The sequence below is a fragment of the Mauremys mutica genome, chromosome 18, assembly GCF_020497125.1.
Source record: "Mauremys mutica isolate MM-2020 ecotype Southern chromosome 18, ASM2049712v1, whole genome shotgun sequence".
Taxonomy (NCBI): domain Eukaryota; kingdom Metazoa; phylum Chordata; order Testudines; family Geoemydidae; genus Mauremys; species Mauremys mutica.
Genome location: NC_059089.1, coordinates 20,766,141 through 20,783,312, shown reverse-complemented (window position 1 = coordinate 20,783,312; position 17,172 = coordinate 20,766,141). Strand labels below are relative to the sequence as shown.

Below are 17,172 nucleotides of genomic sequence, written 5' to 3'. Positions count from 1 at the left end.
GCAGTTGGAGATTCGCACATGGAAGATACTCTTAGGGAGCAGTCCACAGGGCTCCAGCTCATTTTAAAGCACACAGGCCCTTGAACTTATCCTTGTCTTCAGGGACCTTTGAGCTGGGCCCCGTCGATGAGTATTTCTTAAAGGAAACAAGCCCTCGCCATTCTGGCAGCGCATTTGGTTTTGTGTTTGCGTTTCCTCGCTGTCATTCTGTTTGCTTCTCCCGCCCTGTCTTTGCTGGGATCCTTTCGCTCACTGAAGTCTCTGAAATGGAATAATCCATTTCCATTTCCATTAGGGTTGCAAAGTGGGTCAGAAAGGCGGAAAACAAAATCAGCGCATTATCCACCCACAGCCCCTTAGAGGAGACGCGAGGAGCACAGGGCTGCCTACCCACTCATACAACGGGCAGCGTGTTACAAGAGCTTGAGCCATGGATCCAAATGCATCAGAACTTTGGCCCGGTTTGGATCTGGGTCAAAATCTTACCGCTCCGGCATGTCCCGTTGAATGAAAGAACGCCGCAGAGAATGGAGAACTGGTCCATAGACTCTCTGGAGATTCACTGAGGATGCATTAGTGGGGAGGATGAAGTCCAAAGGGGGATCTTGCCATTGATTTTGATGGGAGTTGGTTCAGGCCCCTTGAGGCCAGCTGATGGGGTGACATTGGCCCCAGGCCTGTGGGAGCACCCTAGCCAGCCTGCCATCGTAGGCCTGGCCTCCCAGCAGAGGGGCTTAGGGCTAGGCAGGTGCCCTTAGAACGGCTGGGTGAAACAAAGACCGTGCAGAACAAAGAACGAATCTGCATTGGCTCAGCCTGCTGGGTGGGTAGGGTTGCGGGGTGAGGGTGGATGTGGCGGGGAAAGGGAGTTCATACTGGGATGCCTGGTGGATCCCACAACTTTAAAAAAAAAAGAGAGCGAAAGAATTGAAAGGATATTTAGTAACTGAAGAGCAGCACAGCTCAGATTAAAGGGGAAAGACTCGGGGGAGGTGTCCAGGCTGGGTCTGGAAAGTTTTGGGAACACAGCCTAACAAGGTGTCCGAGGGCTCGTCAGCCAGTAAGCGGGATATTGTTGAGAGTCACATGCAAGCCCATCTCCGTCCCCAGGGGGAAGTGCAGCTGGGCTGGAGACAGGGGCCATTCTTACGGCCATGCACATGTAGAACCAAGTTCCAGCACCTCTGAGGCAGAAAGAACCCAAGCTAATAAACTCCGTCTGTGAGCTGGATTATCGAGAGAGCAGGATCTGCCTGTTTGATGTTTTGCACAGAATGGGGAGGAGGCGGAAGGAAAAGACGAGCCACCTCATAAATTCATTTTTGCTGTCTTCCTTTGCATAGTTCTGGTGAAGTCACGGCATTTCCTCTCATCGAGCTAATTTTGGCAACAAAAATAATGCTTCAGGACAGATCATCAGCTAGTGTAAATTAGAGTGACCAGATGTCCCGATTTTATAGGGACAGTCCCAATTTTTGGGTCTTTTTCTTATCTAGGCTCCTATTACACCCCAACCCCTCTCCCACTTTTTCACATTTGCTGTCTGGTCACCCTAGTGTAAATGGCTATAGGTCCATAGAAGGATAGGGCTGGGAGTCAGGACTCCTGGGTTCAGTTCATATCAGTCCCATGAGCTCACTGTTTGTCCATGGGCAGTACAGTTCACTTCTCTATGCCTCAGTTTACCCATCTGTAAAATGGAGGTAGCATGGAGCTGTGCCGATTTGCCGGTCTCTTTGTGCCTGCCCAGTCCTTTTCGTCCACAAGTCACAAATCACATTACAAATTGGTAAATAAGGAATAATTAGCCCAATTATACAGATGGATAAACTGAGGCACGGAGAGCCGGTACAACTTGCCCAGTGGCAAATCGAACCTAAGGGTCCTGACTCACAGCCCTGTGCCCGGCACACTAGACCTTAGTTGCCACCCAGCTGCGTGCATCAGGCTTTAACCTCCGTCTGGGTGGCTGATTAAAGAGCTTGTACAGAGTGGGGAACTCGCGGAAAAGAAATCGCTGTTAGAAAAGACAAGGCTTGTTCAAAGGCTGCCCTTTCCGTGCACCATCCTCAGGGCTACGCATAAATCACAGAGATGCCCTTTGAAATGCATGAGCCCAAGAAAGGGAGAGGCTGTCAAAATAATTTGACAGCAAAACTGGCCTAAAAATTGACCTTTCTGAATAATTTTCGTTGCCTAAAAATGTTCCTGACCTGCAGGGGGAATTACCTTGGTTATCCTTGAGTTCCTGCACCCAATGCACACTCCCTCCTCAAGCAGGAGTGCTCTTAGGTGACTTTGATCTTACATTACATTGATTCTCCATGCAAGACTTGGTTCCAGGATCCTCTTGACATTTCTCTCTAAACTGCTTGTGGCGCTGAAAGTGACGGAAGGAAACTCCCCCATCCTGCCTGCAAAGCAACAGATCCCAGACAAAAATAAAGCTTGTTTCATAGCACGGAAAGCATGTCCAGAGTGTTTAGATACATGCATGTAGCTTACATTTCTCAGCACCTTTCCTCTGGTTTAGTCTGTCATGGTGAGCCATGGCGTTTGTAGGGGGCAGGAGAGCTTTACTTTTACAGCTCCTCTGATACATGCCTCCTCCAGAAGCACAGCTCCCCCAGAGACCTCGCTGGAGGATTGCTGCAGGACTTCTCAGTGTGGAAAAGTGCCTCCAATACTGAATGGCCAACATACCAGTAGGAGTTGAAACTAGGACTTCGCTATAAGCCTCTAACATTTAAGGAGTGACTCCCTCAGCTGGCAGTTGTAGTAGGCTCTTTCTTGTTATATAGATTAGCCATTAGATGGGCACAAAGCCCCACACTGAAGGTTACAGCAGAACTGTTGGGTGATGAATATTCCTATCCAAAAGGATGCCTTAGCCTGTGTTTAGCTTATAAAATAGGATTTGGTCAACAGCCAAAGGTGATACAGCAGAAAATGTATTGGTTGTAACAGCAGATCTGTCATTTGATGAATATGCTTTGTGTGTTGTAGATCGACTGGTTTGGAAGGAATACAACAAAAGATTCAAGGTCCGAGCTCAGAATCATTTGTTCAGTGGTCGGTTGTGGCCTCATGATCCAAAGATTGTGTCTTCCAGGAGCAATAGGCTTTAGGAGCTGATGAACAAAAGATATAGAAAGATAGATACTGGTTTCACACAAATGTCTGTAGTGGTAAAGAAATAGGAAGAATAAAGAGATCAGAGGAAACCAGTTTGATATAAATAGGACTAATCCAAGAAAGTGCTGTCCAAAGACTTCCACAAGAAGTTATCAATACACTACTTAGGTCTTTTCACCTGGCGATCTCAAAGGAGGCTAAGTGCCATTGTACAGATGAGGCAACTGAGGCACAGAATAGTAAATTATCAGAGGGGTAGCCATGTTAGTCTGGATCTGTAAAAGCAGCAAAGAGTCCTGTGGCACCTTATAGACTAACAGACTTATTGGAGCATGAGCTTTCGTGGGTGAATATGTTGCATCTGACGAAGTGGGTATTCACCCACGAAAGCTCATGCTTCAGTACGTCTGTTAGTCTATAAGGTGCCACAGGACTCTTTGCTGCTTTTACAGAATAGTAAATGACTCATGCATATACACAGCAGGTCACTGGCAGAGCTGCAAATAGAATCAGGTCTCCCGACTCCCAGCCCTGTGCCCTATCCCCTGGGCCACACTGCCCCACTCTAGAGTCCTTGAATGAAAGGAAACAGCAAGGCCAGTGATTTTGATCTTTTTTGTTTCACAGGTACGAGCCATGAGGCTGTCGTTTGTGGGTGAGATGGGCTGGGAGCTGCACGTGCCCAAGCAGGACTGTGTGCGGGTTTACCAGGCTGTGATGAAGGCAGGTGCCGGGCACGGCATTACCAACGCCGGGTACAGAGCCATCGACTCCCTCAGCATTGAGAAAGGTTTCTCAGGAGAACTTGCTTTTCACCTGTACTAGCATGTGTTGCTCTGCTGTCACCTGGTGGGGACAATGCACATGAGGCAAGCAAAGAAAGATGGTGGACTTCCTGCCATCTGTCCCTCTGCCCCTGTGGGCAGGCCTTGGAAAGTTTGAGTTTGGGCTTGGTTCAGATAAACCCCCCAGGAGTTCCCGTCTCCTTCAGGGAGATCCAGCTGCCCCCAACGCTTTGCACAGTGATCCAGGGGGAAGCCAGGTAACCTTATTCCCCCATCCATGGCCAGGGGTTTTCCAGCTTCAGGGACAGGCCAGTGCGCCCCTCCGTAAAGGGTTGATAACTAGGGCTGGACCATGTGGCTGGGGTGACCCAGCTCCTCACTGAGTTCTCCCATAACATTGGTCTCGTATTGAGGGCGAATGTTTTAACTAAGCTTATTGGCCTGTCACCTTAGGGACCAAAAACAAAGGGGGGAGGGATGTGTGGGGTTATTTGACTGTATTTCACTGGCTGCCTCTTTAGCATTTAGCCATTAAAATAGAAAGGGGTTGAGGGAAAGGATTGTTGAGGGCATGAGTCACTTAGAGAGACTGAGAGAGAGAGAGAGAGAGAGAGAGAGTGATGCTCCTAGATGGATTGAACCTTCCTTAGGGAGTCCACTAAAAATCTCCTGGCACAAAATGAGGCTTTGGGAAAGGGGAAACCCTTTTCTCTCTTTCTCTGAGGAAGGGTCAACTGCGTTCAGGAAAACTTTAATCTGAGTCAGGATTAAGTTCCATGCAGTTCTAGCACCCTGGTCATCTCCGAGATGGGTTAAAAACCTGTTCGACTTTGGGGATTTACACTATGAAAAAGGAACATGAAAAACTCAAGTGGGCCATTCTCCCCTCATGGGAAGCAAGCAACTCCCATTGGCTCTGTAGGGGTCACTCACATCCAGCTCCTTGTACCTCCCTCCTCGCCACAGTCTCCAAGTTCCTCCTAGACATTCACGGATTTATCCTCCCTGCCCAGGAGGGAAAAAGCAAGGCCATTTCCCAGGGCAGAGGCACAGAGAGAGGGAGTGTTGCGCACACAGAGCCTGTAGCAGAGCTAGCAGTTGAACTCCGTTCTTCTGAGTCCCAGGCCTCTACCTTAACCACGAGCTCCTCCAACATCCCATCAGCAGTGGGGAATAGGGCCCCCAGGCTAATAAGCCTATCCAGTATTTCCTCCTCATGCCCAGGCATCTTTTCCGTGACTCAAACCTCCTAGTACTCCCTCCAGCCTCCCTGCCTGTGTGCACGCGCGCACACACACACACAACCCTACACCCACGCACAGAGGATATTGATGTTTCTTGCTTCGCTGGTCCCTGACAGCCAGTTTGTTCAGCGTGTTTATTCATTACCCTCCAGTGGAATGGAGTTGTTTTCTCTGCTTTCCCCTCAGCTCTCCTGTTTTGTTCCCAGGGTGCTCCCCTGCAGCTCATTCCTTCTGTGGCTGTTTGGATGGCACAAAGTGGCCCTGCTTGACTCCGAGAGCTAAAGCCAAGAGTGGCTGTAGGGTTGGAGGAGCCCATCTGAATAAAATCAGAGGGATGTTTAAAAAAGCATCCGGTTTCCTTCCCCACCCTGCATCCTTTTTCTGCCTCTGCACTTCCTGCCCCAGGCCACGGACCAGAGGCACCAAAATACCATTTTCTGGCCAAATGGGAAGCAGGAAGTAGCTGAAATCTCCAGAGTGAGCCCCTACCTAGGGGACTGCTGGCCCAGCTTTGCACATGGCTGGAGAATTCAGAGAAGCACGTCTAGCTCCAAGGGCTTTTCCATCCTGGGCCTCCCAACCTGTAGATTCACCCGTCGCCCTTGAGGGGTGACTTAGTGCCTAGAGATGCTCAAGAAATGGGGGAATTTACCCACAATATATATATATTTAAACAAAAACTAAACATGTTTTGTCTTTGTTAAAAAAAATGTCAGGTTTGAGCTGAAAAATCAACACCCACCCTATAAAAATAATTTTGGAAATGTCCATTTTGACAAAAAAGATGTCTCCCCACCACCCCCACATGCCTTCTTGATGGAAACATTTCAACCAGTTCTACTAGAGCCTTGTGTTTCTTCTAGGGCTGATGGAGATGAGGTGCTCCATGGGGTGGGGGAGGGTGAGGTACTCCAGAGTGGGGCTGGTGGATGTGACGTGCTGTGGGGGGGTGAAATACTCCAGAGGGAGGTGGGGTCTGGGTAGTACTCTGGGGAGGGGGGCGGAGGCAGGTTTTGCGGTGGGGGGAGATGTTTTCCATGGAGGAGAAGAGTGTAAATGACCACATGCTCTCCCCTAGAACAATCCCTGCTGGTCCATCCTTGGTCACGATAGCCCCCCATGGAACAGGGCCTACATAAGGAGATCCCCAGTGGGCATAAAATGGCTGGAACAGCTCTGTGTCCACACCCGTGCAGTTCCTGAGTGGGGGTGGGGTGGGGGTGTTCTGGGGCACTCTGTGAGGAAGTGAGAACATGGTTGGAGCACACCGAGTTCCAGCTGCTCACAGCCCTCAGGGAGCCACCAGCACCTTGACGGTAACTTAGAGCAGCCCTGTGGTTGCTCTGACTTACTCTGGGGTCCAGGCAGGCTCTAAGAATTCAGTGAGGCCAGAGATGTCTCAAGCCACCTTTGGCTGTTCGCCCTCCATTCCCAGGCCCAGTGCAGGAATGGAGCGCCAGAGGATTGGGACCGAGGGATGCTGCCTTCTCCTCTAGCTGCAGGGGGGAATGCTGCAGCAAGAGAGGAGCTTGACAGAGGAGCTGCCTCTCATCTCACTGTCCCTGAACAAGCCAAGGTGAAGCAGGGCCAGACAGAGCACTTGGGGGTTCGAGTGCTTTGTTCTCCCCACACTTGTCTCTCCTAGGCCTTGTTATGACTGGGGAGAAAGGAGAAAACAGTCGGGGAGACCCATGATGGTTCTGTCATTCTCTGCAGGGTACAGGCACTGGCATGCGGATCTGCGTCCTGATGACACCCCCCTAGAAGCAGGCCTGGCCTTCACTTGTAAACTCAAGTCCAGCATCCCCTTCCTTGGACGGGAAGCGCTAGAGACACAGAAAGCAACAGGAGTCCTCCGGCGCCTGGTCTGCTTCACCATTGATGAGTAAGTACGACCACCCCTGGGCTGGGCTTTGTATCGGTGAGCTCTGCCTGGGTGTATTAAATACAACAATCACCCTGGTGCTTGTGATCCAACTTTAACCAGAAAGAAGATTCTGTCCCACACACCAAGAAGAAGCTCACCCACAAACTCCCTCTGCCCGTTTTCTCTGCTCTTGTGACAATGGGTGGGGTTATCAACCAACCAAAATAGCAGGAGATTTTGCAAGTCAGGATGGAGGCGCGTTGTCAGAGCTGTGTGTGTGGCCGAGGACTGTAATCCATGGGGTAACGTGTCAGGGTTAAAGTGCACTGGCAGAGCTGGGTAGGTTCCAGGCCTGGAATAGTGAAGTGCTGGAGGTTAGGACTCTGATGCAAGGCCTCATGTGGAAGCCGAGGACTGGAATAACAGGGGGCGTGAGATGTATTGGCAGAGCTCTGTTTAGGAAGCTAGCACAGAGCCTGCCTACATGCACAATGCGTTCCTGTGGTCAGCACGTTTAGCCCCTTGATTTTCTATAACAACTCCCCTTGATAAAACCCCCAAAATGGCAGGGAACTGCCCTGCTGAGCTGCTGTCTGCTAAAGGTCTGCTCTGTTCTGGTCCTGCAGGAAGGTGCCTATGTTTGGACTGGAGGCCATCTGGAGAAACGGCAAAGTAGTCGGACACATCCGGAGGGCAGATTTTGGATTTGCCATCAACAAAACCATTGCCTACGGGTACATCCGGAACCCTGATGGAGGACCAGTGAGTATAGGGGAATATGGTGCCTCCTGGGGTCCCATGCCATGTCAGCTGTGTTAGCAGCCCAAAATGACCCGGTTCTACCTAGAGCTATATCAGAATGGCTGCAGGGTGGCTGAACTTGCAGTCCCTTCTAGCCCTGTAGATTCATAGATTCTAGGACTGGAAGGGACCTCGAGAGGTCATTGAATCCAGTCCCCTGCCCTCATGGCAGGGCCAAATACTGTCTAGACCATCCCTGATAGACAGTTATCTAACCTACTCTTAAATATCTCCAGAGATGGAGATTCCACAACCTCCCTAGGCAATTTATTCCAGTGTTTAACCACCCTGACAGTTAGGAACTTTTTCCTAATGTCCAACCTAAACCTCCCTTGCTTGCTCCCTCCTATGATTCTATGACTCTAGGAATTGGTTGCAAAGTTACCAAGTTGTCTCATTAGAAAATAAATCCAAACCAAACAAACAAAAATCTAAATGCATCATTCTGACAATTTCTAAACAAAACATTTCAATATTTTGGTTTGAAATGACTTTTCCTTTCAACGTTTACTTCAGTTTTATTGTTAAAACATTTTTAAAGTTTAAAAAGAAATCAAAAAAGAAACAATGTTCCATTTCAGGGTGAACAAAACGTTTCCTTTGACCTGACACTAATTTTTTCTGATCTTTTTGGTTCACTGAAAATTACAAAACATTTCCATGTCAGGTTGAATTGAAACTGATTTTAGAGTTTTTGGAAGGGTCGGTGATCCAAACTATTGGCACTGCTCTAGTTCTCGGTGTCTGGGGAGAGATGGGTCTTCAGGGGGGACATGAATAGAGAGAGGGTAGTAGCCTAGCTCAAGAAACATGTTTTGGGTGTAGGGAGCAGCTTGGAAGGAGGAGGCCTGGAGACTCAGACAAATGGTGTGGTGAGGTTGACAGTGCTGGCAGAGTGCAGGATGCAGCCAGGGAGGGGAAGCAGAAAGACACAAGGACAGGGAAGGAGGGAGGATCAGAATTATGCAGGGAGAATTCACATCCATGTGTGGAGAATGCTGTGTTTCATTCTCCGAGTCAGAAGATTTGCAGGGGGAGAAAGCGTAACATTGATTTTTTTAAAACACACACACACACACACACACACACACACACACACACCCCTTTAAAGAGAGAGCGCAAACACTAATCTGGGGACTGAAGGATTGCAAAGTCCCCTCGTATCTCTGCAAAGTTCTTAGCTTGTATTAACCAGAGCAAAGAGATTCCGAAGAGCGAGAGATGGGAGCAGTTTAGCGACAAACAGCTTTCTCTCTAGTGATTCCCATGCTGTTCTCTTGCACAGCTCCGTCTCCAGACTCACTCACAGGTGCAAGCTAGAACATTAACTGCAACAATATATTAGCCCTAGTTTGATTCTAGGAACTTCTGTCCAACAGGAACGCAGCAGGCACTTAACCTGAATAGCCTCATGGGGCGGGGGCGGGACTCTACTTAACCCATGTGCTATAGACAGAGAGATACTTACACCTATATGAGGGAGTATTGGGGTGGGAAGACTGAAGATAAAATCCCGAGGGACCAACTTAACCTCAAACATATATGATAATGCAGGCAAGAAATAGCTGATAAATTGGTGGTTGGTTTTAGATCACTTGGTTTTTAATCCTGTGGCAATGACAGGGAGGCTCCCGAGCCATGCGATTTTATGGTCCAGTTCGTTGCTTTCCTATCCCCAAACCAATTTCTTTCCCTTGCCTATTGTTTCTCGTCATGGAGTATCCTCCCTTCCTTCCCTCCTGAGCCTAGAAGAGGGCGGCCTGGTGCAGTGAACGGACTCCTGTCATGGATGACAGAGAGCTTTCCAGGCTCATCCATTCGCTCTCCCTCTCTCTCCTGGCATCTCGTAATGGGACAGGCACCTGGAGCAGGTGGAGCCTTGACATCAAAAGGGTTTGGGGAAAAGAGTTCTGACTCTCTACTTCATGCCTGATGGCTGAGCCCCACGGGCTGATGACTCTGCGTGTGAGAGCAAGCGAGCATGCAAATAATGTGGGATCATCTCTCTCTGGAAAAATCACAGCTCTGTTCTCCGTGTGCTCTGTCCTTTGCAATCAGGGGCGGCTCCAGGCACCAGTGCAGCAAGTGCATGCCTGGGGCGGCAAGCCGCGAGGGGTGACCTGCCGGTCGCTGTGAGGGCAGCAGGCAGGTGGCTTTCGGCGGCATGCCTGCAGGAGGTCTGCCGAATCCGCGTGACCAGCGGACCGCCCGCAGGCGCGCCGCCGAATCCGCGTGACCAACGGACCGCCCACAGGCGCGCCGCCGAATCCGCGTGGCCAGTGGACCGCCCGCAGGCGTGCCGCCGAATCCGCGTGACCAGTGGACCGCCCGCAGGCGTGCCGCCAAATCCGCGTGACCAGCGGACCACCCGCAGGCGTGCCGCCGAATCCGCGTGACCAGCGGACCGCCCGCAGGCGTGCTGCCGAATCCGCGTGGCCAGCGGACCGCCCGCAGGCGTGCTGCCGAATCCTCGTGGCCAGCGGACCGCCCGCAGGCGCGCCGCCGAATCCGCGTGACCAGCGGACCGCCCGCAGGCGCGCCGCCGAATCCGCGTGACCAGCGGACCGCCCGCAGGCGCGCCGCCGAATCCGCGTGACCAGCGGACCGCCCGCAGGCGCGCCGCCGAATCCGCGTGACCAGCGGACCGCCCGCAGGCGCGCCGCCGAATCCGCGTGACCAGCGGACCGCCCGCAGGCGCGCCGCCGAATCCGCGTGACCAGCGGACCGCCCGCAGGCGCGCCGCCGAATCCGCGTGACCAGCGGACCGCCCGCAGGCGCGCTGCTGAAAGCCACCTGCCTGCCGTGCTTGAGGTGGCAAAAAACATAGAGCCACCCCTGTTTGCGCTCATTGCATTCCCTGTGGGTTAGAGGGGGATCCTGATGGGGCATTGCCTTTAGCTGGGTTGCCACTAGTAGAGGAGAAAGTGGGGGAAAAAAATTAGGAACATGGTCCCAGGTACTTGCTAGAAGCCCAGACTTAAAATACACAATCCTCGAGTCTTCTCATTCCACCTACTCTGTGGAAAGGAAGTTTCTTTTACACAGGAACTCAGTGTTCACCAACGCAAATCCCCTGTAGCAGAGGTGGAATTTTAAAGGCCCTGGGCTGTAGCTTTAAAATGAATACAGTGTAGATGGGGCAACCAGAGGGAGTGGCTTAGTGGTGGGAGATGTGTAGAGTTAATTCACATTGCTGCTATTCAGGTCTGCTCCTTCCTCCCACCCAGAAACTGTTGACCTTGACAGAGAGGCAGCATTAAAAGGGGTGTGAATGCTTCCAACAGAGGGAGGGATGAGAAGTGGTGAATCAGAGATTAGAAAGCTGCCACAGAAGGAATTTGTTTGCTTTTAATCTCATTACATTGGAGTCTGCAATATTGGTGTGAAACCACATTGCACAATTCTGGGCAGACAGGCCCCGGGGTGCAGAGCAACCGTAGTGGAGAATGGGCGAAAGTGCAGCATTGGGTATTACAGCCAGACGCTTAGGGACAGAGCTGAACGTGGAAGAAATACCGAACAAACACATCTGCTTGAGTCGTGTTTAAGGAAGCCAAACTAAGCCTCAGTTGAGATAAAGGATTCCCAAAGACTTGCACTTTTCAAGAAGGGTCCTGTTAGTGAAATGAAAATTATTCTACAAAATATCAAGCTGCTCTCAGTTACATTCCCGCACCCTGTTGAAGTCAGGTGCAAGCTAGAATGTGAGTGGCAACAATGCATCATCACTTGCCAGTGTTATCAAAGGCAGGAGAGCTATGTTGGTGAGAACAGAATTTGACACCCCCCCCCCCGTTTTTTCCAGGTAGTACCTATGTAAGGAATTCCTTATACAGCCCCTGCTACTGTAGTTCACACCTCACACCTTTAATGTAGTTATCCTCACATCACCCTGTAAGGCATCGCAGTGCTATTATACCCATTTTACAGATGGGAACCTGAAGCACAGAGCAGCTAGTAAACTTGCCTATGGTCATACAGCGATTCTCTGGTGGAGAAGGGAATTGAACGCGTGTCTCCTGAGACATAATGAACAACCTGCCTACTGGGCCATTCTACTTTTCAGCCTGTTATAATGAAAATATAGTAATAACCCTCCAACCCATTCTCCTTGCTTCCTGGCATCATGACATGATGACACTTTGATGCCACATGGTGATGTTTTGACACATCATATCATGACAGGCTCTCACAATGCCTAAATATGTCTGGTCAAACAAACTCATTTAGCAGCAGCTGTAGGTACAGGGGGGAAGGAGCCTGGGAAATAGGCTCTGGTGAATATACAAGAATTTTTGCAAAAACTCATCAGTTCATCTGGTGCTAATTTGCACCATTGCTGCTGGCAATGGGGGACTTTTCACCCCAGGCAGCAGTTGCAAATTATTGCAGCACCAACAATAAACATCACAGGAAAATATCAGTTTTCAGAGGCCAAAGTCGATAAAGCTTGTGCTAAACTCTCAAGTGGGTGTGAGTGAAGCCTCAGGTTTGAAGCTGGTAAGAGTCTCAGGAGCTGCTTACTTCTCTTTGAAGTGATGTATCGCTGCCTCTTGGTCAGGTCTTGAGACCGTGCAGGCTTCCTGAGGAGCTGCCTTGGGCAAGTTGTTTTCCCTTTAGCAGCCAGTTCTCCTCCCAGTGCAGGGAAGAGTGAGTGGAAGAGAAAGCAGAGTCTGTCTGCATGCCAGAGCTCGGAGCTGCATTGCCCAGTGCTGCAGAGTTAACCCCTCAAGCACCTTGGGAAGTGCAAGTACAGCCAGAACCTAAGTTAGCCACAGTTCGGATCCAGACAGCGTTCAGCCGCTGGGATTCCGAGAAACGATTCCACTTTGGGCCCATCTCTAGAATTAATGCTCTGTTCACTTAGCTTGGCTTCCTTTTCTTCCTCTTTTGTTCGGTTTCCTCCTGCCTGTAACGTCTCACTCCTCTACCTGCCGTCACCATGAGCCTTCTCATTCCTCCCCGAAACTGACGTCGGGATCTTTAGCGAAGCCCACGAGGCGGCCGGGATGTATGTGAGGAGAGGACTGGCCCCTCCCGTGCATAGAGAGTTGGAGAGACAAACACGCATTGAACTAGAACCCCCCAGGCAGTCCGGTTGCTCAGCTCTCCCCATTCAAACACCCACCATAAAGAATTCTTTCATTTGACAGCACCAGCAAAGTCATTTTCAAAACGACGCCTGCCCCCTCTGTCCTCGAGGGCCTTTTCAGGCGACGTTAACCCCCAATTAAAGCGATCAGGCCTGGCAATCAGCAAGGCACTTCATACAGGTGGTCTCTCTTTACGGGCCCCCAACCTTGTCAGCTTCCATTGTGCAGCAAGTGCTGCCTTCCGTCGGCGGCACCAGCTCGAAGGCCTCCTGCAGAAAGGCACAGTTCCCCGAGCAGATGTTAACGTACAGCCTTAATCTCTCTGCTCGGTAGGATAACTCCTGCCTGATTTCCATGGTAATTGCCACTGCAGGAGGAAGCGGGGAGTTTTGCATGTGCGCGCTGTGCAGCTTGACACGCTGACGGATGCCAGCGCAGATCAGCTGCCCTAAAGCGGGATGGCAGGAGACCTTCCAGCTGGATTCTTTCCATGCTGCAACTCCGGGACCAGCGAGATGTGGCTGTGCCCTGCCATGCGAAGAACTCACATTCTATGCTGGGTCCAAGTTTCTTTCTCCTGGAGGCGCTGCAGACTTGATAGCGTGCTTCCTCGCCCCATCTCCCCTGCCCCAGCCGTCACGCCCATGCTCAGTGTGCCCTCTGGAGACTGGCATCTGCAGGGGAGAAAAATAACTCATGGCCCTGGCATGCCAATGCCCTCCCCAGATCACAGGGCAATCCTAAGACCTGTTCAGCGCTGCCCCAGCCAATCAAGAGCTGGAAATGTATCCTGGAACCTCCCTGTTCTTGGTCATTGTCGCAGGCCAAGGTAGGACTCCATTAGCCCCATCCTGCCCTGGTCATTCGTTCAGCCTCCAAGTGATGCTATTAAACCTGCAGGCATTGCATAGTGCTAGCTGCTCCGGTTTACAAGGCAGTGTTGCTGGCTCCTGTGCACACCTGTGATTTGCAGAGTGTACTGGAATAAATCCATAGCCCCTTAGAGTTTTCACAATGGCTACAATGCTGCACAACATGGATGCAAGTGAGGATACAATCCATATCTTCTGGCTCCAAATGTGCAAGCTGTTCCACTCTCCATTAGCTTGTAGCAGTATAGGGCATATGACACAAATTGGAGCAGGTCTGATTCCATCCAGTGGAGGGCAGCGGTGTACACACACAACACACACAGGCCAGTATCTTCCAGGTTTTTTATAGCTATCTGTCTGTATGTAATAATTATAATTTACAGCTCTATAGCACCTTTTCATCCAAAGATCTCAAAGTGCTTTGTGAAGAATTCCCTGCCCAAGCACTTTGTCTTACAGATGAGTACACTGGGGTACAGTGACGGGAAATGACAAGCTAATAGCTGCACAATGAGTCTGCAGCAGAGCTTGGAATGGAGCCCAGTGAGTGGCTGGCTGTGTGTATCTGTGTCCATACGCCAAGCCTTCCTTCTGTCTGAAGCTCTTCACCTGACAACCAAGGCTCCCACTGCACCCTCATGTTACAGCCCCACCACCGTAGATGGGGTTGCAGAGGCAGCGGTGGTGAACAGCAGGGAAAGGCAGCAGCCCAGGCAATACAGCTGGAACTGCCCGAACACTGGAGTGTTCTCTGAGCTAGCGGGAGTAAGCGCCACTAGGTAAAATAATGTTCACTGCAGGGTCTTTTGCCCTTTGGCTGGCTAGTCACACTGCCTACAGGGATTTTCAATCAATCAGAAAATGATTCCGAACGGCTTCAACAAACGTAACACAAGTGTCTCGTCACATCAGCCGGTGCTGTGCTAAGCAAGCGGCCCTCGTCTGCACCAGGATCTCCAGTGCGTGGGTTGTGCTCTCTCCTCATGTTCAGTGCAATCCAGCCAGGTGGGGAGCAGCTGGGGAACCTGCTTTTCTAACAGGTTTGTCTCCAGGAGGTTATACCCGTAATATGCTCTGTGGTTACCCAGCTGCTCTGGAGTGGAACTCAATTTGACTTTTTCTTTTGCCTGGTTTTAAATTCAGTTTGCTTTAGAATCTGTGAAAGAAAAAATTGGGCTTTTAAAATCTACCTGCCTTCCCTTCTGGAACTCTCCAGGAAGGACTGTGAGCAGCACCAGACCCGGCAAAAGAAATCACTCCCCTAGTCCTGTATTTGTAGCCCAAGCACTTCCAGCTTCTTCCATACTATGCCTTGACAAGCGTGTCCGTTCTCCATGGCTCCCTGACCCTTCTGCTGTAACTGCTAGGCAGGCCACCAGCAGTTCTGGCATGGAGACCTGGGTTGAGATCACCAACTCTTTACACCAAACAGGTGAGAGACAGTAATGGCTTTTGGACATTATCAATCCAGACTGGAGTTGAACCAGCAACTTAGAAGCAAAAAGGTGGCAGAACCCAATCCTCTTAGCCCTCCACACAGGAGCTGATAGCAAGCCTCAAAACACACTAATGTTCTGGGGCATGACCGTAAAACACTGCCACTCTTGTTTAACTGAACGGGAGAGAAGTGTGGGGGAGCCCTTTAGCAATTTCCAGGGGCATTTCCAGCAGATAGGGGCATTTCCAGCAGATCGAGGGATGTGATCATTCCCCTCTATTCAGCACTGGTAAGGCCTCATCTGGAGTACTGTGTCCAGTTTTGGGCCCCACTCTACAAGAAGGATGTGGATAAATTGGAGAGAGTCCAGCGGAGGGCAACAAAAATGATTAGGGGGCTGGAGCACATGACTTATGAGGAGAGGCTGAGGGAACTGGGATTGTTTAGTCTGCAGAAGAGAAGAATGAGGGGGATTTGATAGCTGCTTTCAACTACCTGAAAGGGGGTTCCAAAGAGGATGGATCTAGACTGTTCTCAGTGGTAGAAGATGACAGAACAAGGAGTAATGGTCTCAAGTTGCAGAGGGGGAGGTTTAGGCTGGATATTAGGAAAAACTTTTTCACTAGTAGGGTGGTGAAGAACTGGAATGGGTTACCTAGGGAGGTGGTGGAATCTCCTTCCTTAGAGGTTTTTAAGGTCAGGCTTGACAAAGCCCTGGCTGGGATGATTTAGTTGGGTTTGGTCCTGCTTTGAGCAGGGGGTTGGACTAGATGACCTCCTGAGGTCCCTTCCAACCCTGAGATTCTATGATTCTAATGTCTTTGTCCTGTCCCCACCGCAGGTCTCGCTGGAGTTTGTGAAGAGTGGTGAATACATGCTGGAGAGGATGGGAGCTAGCTATCCTGCCACAGCCCATACCAAGTCACCGTTCGATCCAGAGAACAAGAGAGTGAAGGGGATCTATTGACAGACAGTGAGCACTCAGGACTGTGGCTGGAGAGTGAATCATGCACCAGTGCTGGTGAAGGGCCGAGGGAGGGAGGTGGATATTAACAGCTGACTGTCCAGACTCATGAAGGTAAAGCCTCCCCACTGCAATGATGACTTGGCATCTTCCAAAGCCCCCAAATCTGTCTTCGCTAGAGGACCACACCATTGTGTCTGCTCAGACCCTGAAGAATGCTGCACGTTCTCTCTGGCTCTGTCCTGGGGACTCTGCTCTTTTCATTGTATTGGAAACAATAAAGCTCACGGGGTGCGGAAAAACATGGTATTGGGGACTCCCAACTATTTGCGGCTCTCCTCTCCTGGGACACGTATGGCATACCTGGGCCACAGACGCTACCCACGGAAATAAATGGTTTTGATGGAGAGGAGAAGATTTTGCTCCCCTTCCCCACCCTTTTATCTAGAGCAGCTCCCCAGCACCTCACAGCCTCCGGGCTCTTGTAAGCATTTACCCTTCGATGATAGTTAGAGATGGACACGTGTGATCTACCGTCTCCAAAACCACGAGGGCAAGAAGATATCGAAGGGCCAAATTCTCCTTCCCCATGCAAAGCCAGCGTGAAAGGACATTGCACAGGGAAGCCAGGCAGGGTCTGGAGGGGATAGAATCCACTTCCTTCAACTGGGATCCAGGGCAGGGCACTGCCACATGACTTGTAGCATGTCTGGGCATTGGATGTTCAGGGCATCTTAAAGGATTTCTCTTCGAACTGCCTGCCTGCTATGCCAACCTGTGTTTCTCTGTCCGTCTGTGCACCTTCATGTCTCTTATTCTTTCCTCGGTGTGTTGCAAAAGGGGGCCAAGCAGGGGGTTACCCCCAGCAGTTATAGGAACTTGTAGGGACTGCATAAAAATGGAGCGGGAAAGCATGCGCCGAAAGGGACAAAGGCAGATGGCTGGCTTTGAAGCGTGGACCCTCCCACGCTGC

General features: G+C 50.7%; 1 protein-coding gene across 3 annotated transcripts in view; it reads left to right on the top strand.

Moving 5' to 3' along the window:
* SARDH (sarcosine dehydrogenase) overlaps positions 1 to 16,966 on the top strand; it is an 82,833-nt gene extending 65,867 nt beyond the window's left edge. The window contains exons 18-21 of one of the 3 annotated variants that reach the window (XM_044993038.1): positions 3,763 to 3,925; positions 6,881 to 7,049; positions 7,658 to 7,793; positions 16,077 to 16,966. In XM_044993038.1, the coding sequence (XP_044848973.1) occupies positions 3,763 to 3,925; positions 6,881 to 7,049; positions 7,658 to 7,793; positions 16,077 to 16,202 (594 nt within the window). In that variant the 3' untranslated portion in view covers positions 16,203 to 16,966. Of the gene's footprint in view, positions 1 to 3,762; positions 4,005 to 6,880; positions 7,050 to 7,657; positions 7,794 to 16,076 lie in introns of those variants that run through there. The other 2 variants (XM_044993040.1, XM_044993039.1) reach the window with 2 other exon arrangements.
* Positions 16,967 to 17,172: the final 206 nt, after the last annotated feature.